Source organism: Chelmon rostratus, chromosome 19, assembly GCF_017976325.1.
Source record: "Chelmon rostratus isolate fCheRos1 chromosome 19, fCheRos1.pri, whole genome shotgun sequence".
Lineage (NCBI taxonomy): Eukaryota > Metazoa > Chordata > Actinopteri > Chaetodontiformes > Chaetodontidae > Chelmon > Chelmon rostratus.
In genome coordinates this window covers 24,223,343-24,235,713 of record NC_055676.1, presented here as the reverse complement: position 1 = coordinate 24,235,713, position 12,371 = coordinate 24,223,343, and the positions used below count along the sequence as shown (strand labels likewise).

Sequence of the window (12,371 nt, the reverse complement as noted above, 5' to 3'; positions counted from 1 at the left end):
TGATCCTGGTTCTGCTAAAAAGGAAATATAAACATTAAACATCAGCATTTTTAGCTACTCTGTAACTGTGTCTTTTGGGAACAGTGGATGCTGCACAGCCATCAACCACTACTGGAGCCAAGTTTCACCAATAAAATATCTAATTGGCAGAAATTAAGCGGTCAACCTCCAGTTTGACCCACGTAGTGAACCAGAGGGTCTGTGTTAGCTGTGGGGAAGCTAACAGGAAGTGAGTTACATGGAAGATTTGTTGGCGAGTGCTGTAGCAGATGAAAAACATGACATTCAATCTGAACCGTACCTTTAACTCCCAGTCCTGCAGTTTCAATAACCCCTCGTGGGAATTCCTCAGATCCCGACCAAATCCCATCCTGGATCACGATCGCTCGCTCGCTCGCTCGCTCACTCACAAACACACACTCTCACACACTCACACAACTCTAACGGCGGAGGCAGGCGAGGAATGATTGCATGGTCCTCTGAAGAGAGAAGAGAACTAAGTGACAGGTGATACGAACATTAAAAGATCACAGCTTCATAATCATGTACTTCACATTTAATACATCAAGTATATTTAGCTGATAATACTCTGTACTTCACTGATAATGTAGTACTTCTACACGGTGTTATTGCTACCTTTTCTGAAGTAGAGTCTGAAAGATGTTTCCCAGCCACTGCATGTCTCAAACCTTCCAATTTAATTTGATGTGTTTAATGAACCAGCTCTAAAAACTGTCGACATCAATCAATTCTGAAAATACACATTATCTGCAGCCATGTTCACCTCTGAAATTATTCTCAACATGCAAATGTTTTATTAATCAACATCAAACTGCTATTTGACTTAAAATTTAAAAAAAAAATGTCCAAAAACCTCAAAAAAAGGCCCAAAACGTCTCAAAGCCACCTTCAACATCCACAAATGAATCTTAAATAACGTTCAAGCTGCTCGGCACAACCTGTTTTAAAACCTGTTGACGTCTCTAAAGCCTGTGAATGTCCAGAGAGACGGACGGACAGACAGAGAGAGACAGACAGAGAGAGAGAGACAGAGAGACACAGAGAGACAGACAGAGAGACAGACAGACAGGTTCAAGCTGCTCGGCACAACCTGTTTTAAAACCTGTTGACGTCTCTAAAGCCTGTGAATGTCCAGAGAGACAGACGGACAGACAGAGAGAGAGAGACAGAGAGAGAGAGACAGAGATAGAGAGACAGACAGACAGAGAGAGAGACAGACAGAGAGAGAGACAGAGGGAGAGACAGAGAGAGAGAGAGACAGAGAGACACAGAGAGACAGAGGGAGAGACAGAGAGAGAGAGACAGACAGAGAGAGAGAGACAGACAGACAGAGAGAGAGACAGACAGAGAGAGAGACAGAGGGAGAGACAGAGAGAGACAGAGAGACACAGAGAGACAGAGGGAGAGACAGAGAGAGAGAGACAGACAGAGAGAGAGAGACAGACAGACAGAGAGAGAGACAGACAGAGAGAGAGACAGAGGGAGAGACAGAGAGAGACAGAGAGACACAGAGAGACAGAGGGAGAGACAGAGAGAGACAGACAGACAGAGAGAGAGACAGACAGAGAGAGAGACAGAGGGAGAGACAGAGAGAGAGAGAGACAGAGAGACACAGAGAGACAGAGGGAGAGACAGACAGAGAGAGAGACAGAGAGAGAGAGACAGACAGACAGACAGACAGACAGAGAGAGAGAGAGAGAGAGACAGACAGAGAGAGAGACAGACAGACAGAGAGAGAGACAGAGACAGACAGAGAGAGAGACAGACAGAGAGACAGACAGATAGATACGTTATTAATCTCCAAACATTAGAGGTTGTAAATAACAAGTACAGACAAAAGCCTTTAGCACAGACCTCAGCTGTGAAAATGACCACCAGCTTCAGACCTGATCAGACCACTTAGATCATTAAAACAGGTTTCTGATCAGACCACTGAGACCATTAAAACAGGTTTCTGATCAGACCACTGAGACCATTAAAACAGGTTTCTGATCAGACCACTGACATCATTAAAACAGGTTTCTGATCAGACCACTGACATCATTAAAACAGGTTTCTGATCAGACCACTGAGACCATTAAAACAGGTTTCTTTACGCACCTTAAATCCCTGAAGTGAAACAGTGTCTGGAAAACTACAAACTGTCAAAGACCCCCAAACCCCGTCAGTCGCTGTCAAAACCTTCTTTCCAAACCACTTTGAAGCCTTTACAGACACGTTTCGGTCGTCTTCCCACCGTCTGGACTGGCTGTTCACAGATCAGTTTTTATCCCATCAGAACTGAGCTGAAGCGGGGCCAAAGCTAGCCCCTCTGTCTCATTAACACTAATGGAAACCCGAAGGTACCGGGCTAACGACGACACCTTGGTTAAAACCAGCATGAAAACAAAGTACCAACGACACGGGCAGGAACAAACAAATCTTGTTTCTGAACATATTTCTGCCTTTTTCCCCGTAAATGAAGAAAAGATAAGGACAGCAGACGCAGGACGAGTGGGAGAGACGGGAGGGGGTTCGGTGTTTTTCGACTTTTTCTTTTCGTGTTTTCGCCGTTTTCAGTCGTATTAACGCACCGTGAAACAGATTTTTTCGACGGCAGACTCGCTGTCCGGTCACTGCGGTCCTCCGTCGTTCATTTCGTCCACTTCTCTGCGTTTAGTCCTCCGTTTCCCCGGCTGCTCCGTCCCTCGTCCGGCTACGGAGCTAAACGGCTAACGGCTAACAGGAAGTGGCTTCCAGCGGAAACGGAAAAGGGGGAAAGGCGGGAAGGGAGGGGGGGCTACTGTAAACTGTAAGTAGTAAACTGACTCCGGTTTAAACATTAGACTCAATGCACTTGATTGGAAAAAGAAAAAAGACACAAAAGACAACAGTGAAAAACAAAAACTGAACAATGAGTTAGAAAAAATATTCAGTAAACAATATATACTAAGAATGATGTGACAATTTAAATTTACAGTGTGCAGACATTTATGTCGACAGTGACTGGACGTGATAAATGTATATGTTAAAACTGCATTAATGGGTGATAAATAATAATAATGCAGTCTTTTTGTATTGCACCTTTCATACAGGAAGAGAGAAATCACATTCACCTCAGTGCTTTACATAAAAAAGACAGAATGGAAATAAAAACAGATAAAAAATAAATGTATAATTAGACGATGATGTGATGATAATGATAATAGGAATGAAAATGAAAAAGACAATCCATAAAACCACACAATAAATTATTAAAACCTAGGTTAAAAAAATAAATGGAGTAAATAAAATTAATGATAAAGCATCAAATCACAGCATAAAAGCATAAAACAATAAAATATATGTAAAAATAGATTACATAGAATGCATAAAATCAAGTAAAATACAACATACCCAGGTTGTTCTGACTGCACCAGAGGACCAGCTGTTCCACCTCCCATCTGTATGTAGACTCGTCACCGTCTCGGTTCAGGCTGATGATTGTTGTCTGCCAACTTCTGGAATTTTGGGTCTCCTGAGGTGTGGTCATTGGTGTATAGGTGGAAGAGCAGTGGGGACAGTACACATCCCTGGGGGCTCCAGTGCTGATGGGCCAGGCGCTGGTTTGTTATCCACTGACCGGTGGAGGCTGGTATGTGCCTGGGTAGTCAAGGTGCTGCAGGATGCAGCTCAGGCCCATGTTGAGAGGGTCCAGCAGGGGGCTTGTGATGTCTTTCAGCTGAGCCAGCACCAGTCTCTCAAAGGATTTCTAAAGCACAGGTCAAGGCAGCGGGTCTGTATTCATTAAATCCTGAGATGGAAGATTTTTTTTAGCACAATGGTGCATTTGAAGCTTTAGGGAACTTCACACAGCTCCAGTGATTTGTTGAAAATCTGTGTACAGAAAAGAGAGGATGGAAGCCTGGACTTTATTCTCAATGATAGCATGATAATTGACTTATTATAAAACTTATATATTAACTTTTATAAAGCTGAAAATTCTACTTTTTCCAGACTTTTAAACAGAACAAAAAGAAAAAGTTTTGATGAAGGCATTATATGTTTCTGTTCGACGCCGTATCTCAGGAACACTTTGAGGAAATTCCTTCAGATGTGGTTCAAACATTTACTTGGACTCAAGGATGAACTGATAAGACTTTAATGGTCTCTGTGACCCACAAAACATATTTTTCACCATTTTCATTCACTAATTAAATGAAAAATGGTGACCCCCCCCCCCCCCCCCCCCCCCCCCACACACACACACACACACACCCTGGACTCTACAAACTCTCACTGATGTGAACCCCTCCCCTCAGGAAACAACACACAGTCACTTTATTCACCACCAGTTGTTAAGCTAATTCTTTGTGCACTACAGTTTACATTTGCACTGTTACATTGTCAATGTTTCATTGTTTAGATTGCACAGTTTTTTTTACTTAGATTGTACAGTTTTTATTTAGTTTGTACAGTTTTTATTTAGATTGTTCAGTTTTTACTTAGTTTGTTCAGTTTTTATTTAGATTGTTCAGTTTTTATTTAGTTTGTTCAGTTTTTATTTAGATTGTACAGTTTTTATTTATCTCTTTTTTAATATATGTCCTGTCACAAAGGGTTGAAGAGTAACGCAATTTCGATTCTCTGTTTGTCCTGTACATACTGCAGAATTGACAATAAAGCTGACTTTGACTTTGATGTGTATGAAGCCTCCACATTTCACAGTCTGTAGCTTCTCTGCAGCAGAGTCCATATCTGAAGCATCGCCGTCACGGCGAGCTGATTGGTCGTGCTGATGTTCGTCTTCAGCTGATTGTTGTTGCACCAGGTGATGAAGCTCTCTGTCCGTCCTCTGGACTCTTCTGGACAGGTCATAATGAAAACATGACGAAGCCGTTTGACTCTTGTTCAAACACGATGGTGTCGAGACGTCTCATTTTGATGACACTGGCAGCTTCATTGACATAAATACTCGCTTTTGAGGGACAGACTATCCATTTTTGGCAAGTGATGTGCTTTTGCAGGTTATCCACCAGGTTTTGCAGCTTGCACTAATTGTTTTGAGAAATGCACCGACTGTTGTGCAAATTTTAAGATTGATGTGAGAAAAGCACCAAAGCGATTGAGAGAAACTGAACTCCTTCACAGTCTTCACTAATATGAGCCCAGACAGACGTGGACGTAAACTGTAACTTGCCTGTCAATTTGATCATTTTCCCATTATTACTGTAGTGAACACTCCCGACCACCAGAGGACAGCAAAGACTCGCATTCCTACCGACGGAGGTGCTGGTGCTGACTCAGCAGAATCTGCGGACAAAGGAGGCATTGGCTTTGACAGCAAGATCCAGACGAGTCAGCAGAGCACCGAGAGGAAGAGCGAGTGAGTCTGGAGCGTCGAATAGAAGAAGAAAAATCATAAATTGTGTATTATTGGTCGCTGCATGGTAGAACAGAGCATTACAGCTCCAGACTCTTTTGCAGTCAAACAGAGGGACTGATTTGTCTTTCTAACAATCTCTCAGAGGTTTCTTGGTCTTCCAGACCTCAGCTTGACCTCCACTGTTCCTGTTGACTGCCATTTGTTAATTACATTACGAACTGAGCAAACAGCTACCTGACAACACGTTATCTTCTCCTGCTTCAACGGTTGTAATGTTCAGAGTGCAGGCGGCTGCTGAGACGAGCCCACGGCAGCTGACTGAGGAGTCAGAGAATTTATAAACCTCGAAACTTTGCATCAACGGAGCTTTCCTAATGATGATTTTGAACAGTAGACCACACACCCAAAGTGACTCATTCACTCATGTGCAACAACTTATTATATGGTTTACTTATTGATCATATCTCGCTTTGCTCACTGATGCTTCTGACTATCACATCCTCTCCTTTGCTGCTGTAACACTGCAGATTCCCCCACTGTGTGGGGACAAATAGAGGTTTATCTTATCTTATCTTATCTATAAAACATCTTGTTTTTGTTGTTGTTGCTGTACGATGACATTTTCTTCTTCAATCATGAATCAAGCAAAGCCCTTAATCGGCTAATTTCACTTTTTGCTTTTCACTAAAGGATAGGTGAGGGCAATTAAAATAGATATAGATAAAACATTATTAATGTACAGTGTGCTATATGCTCACAATGACCAAACCTTCTCTGGTTATAAATGGATTTTTCATACTTCGAAGCCTCTCTGGTGATCTCAGCACTCAGGATCTAAACAACTAATTACTTACTAATTATTACTTTATTGGCTGCAGACCTTCAGTTATGCGGCTACACTTTTATAAATATCTGGAACAAGGTTATGTTCAGTGAAGTCTGACATCTTATGCTACATTTATCTGTAATCTGAGGATCCACAGTGTGTATACGGTTTATATGATACGTTTGTCTTTGTGTCAGTCATGATTGTGTACAAATGAACAAAACAGTGTGTTTGTATCAATGTTATTATTTATTATAATTAACCAGCATGTCGTTTTCTGGCTGCGATTGTTACGACATTTCCCATCATTCAACTGGACAGATGAACGGGGTCATCAGGTGGTTTGTCTGTTAGATATTGATAATTATTGATAATTTAGTCAGGACCTGATCAATATATCTACACTGAATAATTTTATGTTTATATTTATATATTTGTTCTTTAAGTTTTAGTCACATGACACTTTATATGAACCTATCAGTGTTTCTAACAGTGTATAAACAATTACAACACAGTGTGGTTGTTAGCACATATCTGTGTGAAGCAGCTACACAAACACCTGTAAATGTCGGCCAATAGGAGCAGAGAGTGGGCGGGGCTTTGTGCCAGGAAAGTGAAACAAGTTTCTGTAGAACCGGTTACTGAGAGACAGATTTCACGGTCCTGAAATGACAGAAGTTAGAACGTCTGACTACAAACTGCTCAAGAGTTTGTTTGTTTAGTGGTTTTATATTTTCTGGTGACTCAGCTTTGATAAGAAATACAAACTACTTTAAAAACGAAATATATCAAATATAATAATGCATATATGAAGCCAAACTATGTTACAAATAATATTAAATGCAAAAACCAGTAAAATCATGAAAACACTGAAGTAAATGTATCTATAGATATAATCATTTAGACATTTTCTGACATCACTGCTGGCCGACAGGCTGGCCACCCTCCTCCCTGATCGAGCACAGGTGGGCTCACACGATCCAGACCACCTGACTACACAGTATGTCAACCCTGGACATCCAACCAGTAATCGTCAAATAGTCTGACTACCAGTGAGGTGATTCCAGTCACCTGCCCTCGTCTGTCTACTCTCCCTGCGAGACCTCGTGTGGATTTCCAACCACTCGCCTCATCTGGACCCGGATCAACCAAACCTCCACCTGTGGACCTTGTTTGGAGCCCATCTGTCTGCTCTCCCAGACTCGGACCTGGAATCCAGTAGACTCTCTGTCCTTTTGTGGGAACTCTGGTTGCTTATTTAACTTTCATTTAAGTCGGACTTGGTCCAGACGAGGGTTGACGTGGCAGGATTTCTACATGAGGTCTCACAGGGAGAGCAGGTGACTGGAATCACCTCAGCACAGAACACAGGAACTGGTCAGGTGACTGAGCATAGAGGTCTGAGACAGACTATCTAAGCTTAATGAAGAGGTGTTTGTCGTTAGGCAGACGATTCAGTGAATACCGGCTGAATCTCAGTGGCTGATGTAGTCATGAGGTCACGATTGTGTGATTAAGCACAGGTGTGCTCAATCGGCAAGGAGGCTGGCCAGACCTGTCGGCCCCACCCCGGAGTGATGTCACCCACTAGACATACACAGAGTCCATCCTTCACCTGAGCAGGTGAACGTATCGTCTTCTCTTTGGCGTCCAAAATATATGTTGTCAGGAAACCAGCAGGAAGGGAAAACACAGGAGCACAAAAGGGAAAAAATACATTATGCAAATACATACATGAATACACACATACTGCACATACATACATGAGTACACACATACTGTATATACATACACATATACTGTACATACATACACAAATACTCACATACATACACACATACTCACATACATACATGAATACATACATACACACATACATACATGAGTACACACATACTGCACATATACACACACATACTGCACATACATACATGAATACACAGATACTACACATACATACATTAATACACACATACTGTATATACATACACACATACTGCACATACATACACACATACTGCACATACATACATGAATACACACATTCATGAATACATACATACACACATACATACATGAGTACATACATACTGCACATATGCATAATGCATTTCTTACAAAAAACTGCAGTGTTCTCACTTATTGAGTTTATATTTTAACTGCAATATCTACATCTTTGTTTTCTTATTATGTCTTTTTTTACCTGTGTGTGTACCTGTATATATTTTTAGGTTATTTACACATATTTATATTTGTACATTGGATTGTGAGGGTGCAATGTTCTGCAGCTCTGCTGAAACTATAATTTATCTTTACTTATTGTACTTAAACTGCAAACCTTTGTTCTGATTTCCTGCCTTTTGAACTGTAAATGTGTTTCACATCCCAGTAAAGCTCTCTGAAGTGAACTGAGAGAGACAGAAAGGTGGGATGACACAGAAACAGAGTGAGGGGGTGTCAGGTGTTAGTGAGAGAGGTGGAGCTCCACAGAGATTGAACAGGGAGAGCGAGAAGGAGGGAGGGAGTGTCGGCAGGTAGAACAGGTTTGGGCGAGGCGGACGAGCGAGCTTCACACACAGTGAAAACAAGAGAGAGAGAAGCAGAAGCAGATTTTCATTGTTTCCTGCAGTTTTAACACAATCTGTAGCAGCAGAGAAGAAGGAGGAACAGGACGAGAGCAGCAGAAGACCAAGTTTGTGTTTTTCTTCAAAGAAACGAGATTCAGGAAGAAGAGCCTGCGCAGCTCTGAACAGGTGAGTCAGGTGACACAGTGTTCTGTGGTTCACACCTTAAAGTTACCTGATGACTGAAAAGCTTCATTCAGACATAAATATTAGAAGAGGAGGCGAAAGCTTCACTCAGTGTCTCACTTCTATAATGAACTTTAACCTGACGGAGGCTGAAGCCTCCTCCAGAGGTGAAGGGAGGCGGGAGGTGAATTAAAGTAAAACTCATCCTTCTCAGGAGTCTTCAGTCAGTCAGACGTGAACACAGACATGAAACACATGTTGACATCATTCAGTATGACTTCACTTCCGGAGGAGATCATTATCTCTCTGACGGAGGAGCTCCAGAGAACTGAATCAGCTGTTTCACCCAGGACTCACCCTGTTACTAACCTCAATAAACAGATTTATGCAGTATCGGTCGGCAGATTTTGGCATTGGGAGTGTTGTGGTTTCCGTTTGAAGTCTCTTTGTGGTCTGAGTGGTATTGAGCGATCGTGTTTGATTGGCTGTGGCTGTTTGTAGGTAAAAGAGGCAGAACACATTGGTTAACATGCAGTCTCAGAACCCGTCAGCTGTCGTCTGATGACAGTTTAGCTTTCTATTAGCTGATTTTAGCTGCGGTCATACGCAGATATTAGCTGGAATGTCATCCTTGCATCTCAAGTTGCTAATTGGAATGTAAACAATGGCGGAGCAGGAAGTCTTGGCCTAGAAATTCCTGTTTATATTTTTCCTCCACTTCAGCCTGGCCTTGAAGCGCTGTTATAACACAGTTTGTTCATGTACTCAAATGTTTTAATAATCTTATCAATCAATCATATATTGATATGTAATCAATATATATTGATTGTTCTTCTCTGGTTCTGTCTTCAGTTTGATCTTGGCTCCACTATAACTGATTTCCATGGCGTAGGGGGATCAGATTTTCCCAAACCAATCTCTAGAGGCCACTTTGTCTGGGTCCTCGCCTGTAAATCCTTCAATTTCACCAGGTTCACAACTCTGTCTGATATCAGGCAATAAATGCCTTCAAAATTATTTGGTTCCCGTGCACAGTTAACAGAGTGACAACAGCGTGACAACAGAGTGGCAACAGCGTGACAACAGCGTGACAACAGCGTGACAACAGAGTGACAACAGTGTGACAACAGCGTGACAACAGAGTGACAACAGCGTGACAACAGCGTGACAACAGAGTGACAACAGTGTGACAACAGCGTGACAACAGCGTGACAACAGAGTGACAACAGCGTGACAACAGAGTGACAACAGCATGACAACAGCATGTTGAGGTGTTAGTCCTGCTCCTGGTGCTGGTGCCATGAAACTAGACAAATTAGTCAGATCACTGATGATGATTCAAAGGTCTGGACTAAAGCAACTGCCAAGCATATGTTTCTTTTTTTAATGTGTCTCCTCCTGTCCTCTCTTACCTCCTTTCCTTCTCCAACTCCTTCTCTGCCTCCTTCTATCCTTCTCTACCTCTTCCTCTCCTTTTTTCCTGTTACCTTTCTTCACAGAGCTCTCCAGCCCTGACTGCCTCGTGCCACCTGATTGGACAGCTGACTGATTGGTTGATTGATTAATCCTCTTTAGCCCCACCCTCCTGTGACGTGCCGTCATGTCATCAAACATCAACGTGTCCCTGGAAAATCCATATGGAGAGGTGACCATCCCCCGGGCTAAGCTCCGCCCCTCAGATGACATTGCCACAGTGATAGCCAATCCGATGGCCCTGAGCAGTAATGATGGGAACCCATATGCCGTGTCAAGCTCGGCCTCCCCGCCACCTTATGTGGTGAAGGAAGCCGGACTGGGGGAGGACGAGGAAGGAAGGAGCCGCGCCTGCTGCTACCGCTGCAGAAGGAGGAAATGATGTCACAGTGGCAGGAGGACTGTGATTGGCTCAGATTTATTAATTCCCTGGCCTTTGTAAGTCGATGTTTCCTTCCTTCCACTAAAGCACCAAGGAAGCAACAAAGAAGGTGAAGAAGAAGAAGGAAGGAACAGAGAAATGAAGGAATGAAGAGAAAGAAAAATAAGAAATAAACTGCTACAGAAGGAGGGAAGGAGGGAAGGAGGGAAGGAAGGAGGGAAGGAATATGAAGGAGGAGGGAAAGTCATGAATTGGTGAAAATTGTTTCCTCAGTGGTTGTCATTTTGTGTCTCGAACCAGTTCAAAATTGAAATTAATGAGAATAAAACTCACTCAGAAAATGTTTTTAATTATAAAACTGAAATCGATGAAGTTTGAAGAACCACACGAATCATTTTATTATTCACAAAACTCTGAACTCCAGGCCCATTTACTTTGATAAGCTTTAAGTTCAGCTGAATTCAGTTCAGTTGAAAGCTTCAGGAATAGTCGGGTAAGAGGGCAACGGTTTTCATTAAAATACATTAAAAAATAAATGAAAATAAACAATAATAATTATGACCGAACTTTCAGAGACAACAGTTCGATGTTTTCATCAAACCGTCAGATTCTTCTTATTATTCGTACTGTTGTCATGTTCTCTGCTTGTGTTTAGCTTTAAAACTCATTCTGAGGAAAAGATAAATGATCACATATAAATTTTATTCTGCAATCAGATGATTTGACACAAAATGAGCGCCGAGTTTTATTTCTGTACTTTTGCCATGACAACGACACCAGATGATAATTAAAGTGTTTCTGCAAACTGTATAAAGATTATAGATGAAATTCAGTTAAACAAATGCATTTTAAAGGATTTTTGTATTTCTTACACAACATCAAGAGATATTATTTGTCTAATTATTAATACAATGATCGTATGAACACATTCTATGAACGAACAACGTGTGATGGGAGATGTTTTTGCATTTTATATATATTTTATACTTCATCCACTTCTTCCATCTTTGGAGGAAATGATCATGGTTTCAATAAAGTATTTCTATTTTTTCAGAAAAAATAATTCTTTAAACATTTTAGTATGAAGGAGTTTTTAAAATCTGAATATTTTCATAGAAGACATAGAATAAAATGTGTAATCAAATCAGAAAATATGACCATTTAAACGTTAATTTACTGTAAAACATGTGAAGAGTTTGGTGGAGATGAATATTCAGTTAGAGGAGTTGATGAAATAAAGATGATGAAGACTAATGAAGTGACTCGAAGTTTTACCGCCTGTCATAAACACTGTTGACCTGTTGACCTGAAAACTTTGACGACAAGCAACACAGAGACACACGGCAATCCTTCTGAGGTGCCGTGAGACCTCCCTCAGGTCCAACTGGTCTGAACTGGTCTGAACTGGTCACAGCTGACGTTCCTCACAGAGATGAAATGACATTAAACTCATCACATGGATGTAAACAAACAAACACAAACAAAATTAGACAGGGGTCTAATGTGATCTCGACTCATTCTGGCACGTAGTCAAGTGACCCCCTTCAGGGCCTGAACCCTGTTTCTGCTTATTTT

General features: G+C 41.6%; 1 protein-coding gene and 1 long non-coding RNA gene across 4 annotated transcripts in view; one reads left to right on the top strand and one right to left on the bottom strand.

Moving 5' to 3' along the window:
* Nucleotides 1–2,728, bottom strand: part of fer (fer (fps/fes related) tyrosine kinase) — a 22,233-nt gene extending 19,505 nt beyond the window's left edge. For all 3 annotated transcript variants that reach the window (XM_041959855.1, XM_041959856.1, XM_041959857.1), the window contains exons 1-2: nt 2,595–2,728; nt 302–479 (exon numbers count right to left, since the gene is read on the bottom strand). In XM_041959855.1, coding sequence (XP_041815789.1) covers nt 302–370 — 69 coding nt within the window. In that variant the 5' untranslated portion in view covers nt 371–479; nt 2,595–2,728. The remainder of the gene's footprint in view (nt 1–301; nt 480–2,594) is intronic.
* Nucleotides 2,729–8,729: 6,001 nt separating this feature from the next.
* Nucleotides 8,730–12,050, top strand: LOC121623150. Its single transcript, XR_006007811.1, has 2 exons — nt 8,730–8,944; nt 10,441–12,050. It is a non-coding gene; the product is annotated as an uncharacterized LOC121623150 (long non-coding RNA).
* The last annotated feature ends 321 nt before the right edge of the window (nt 12,051–12,371 follow it).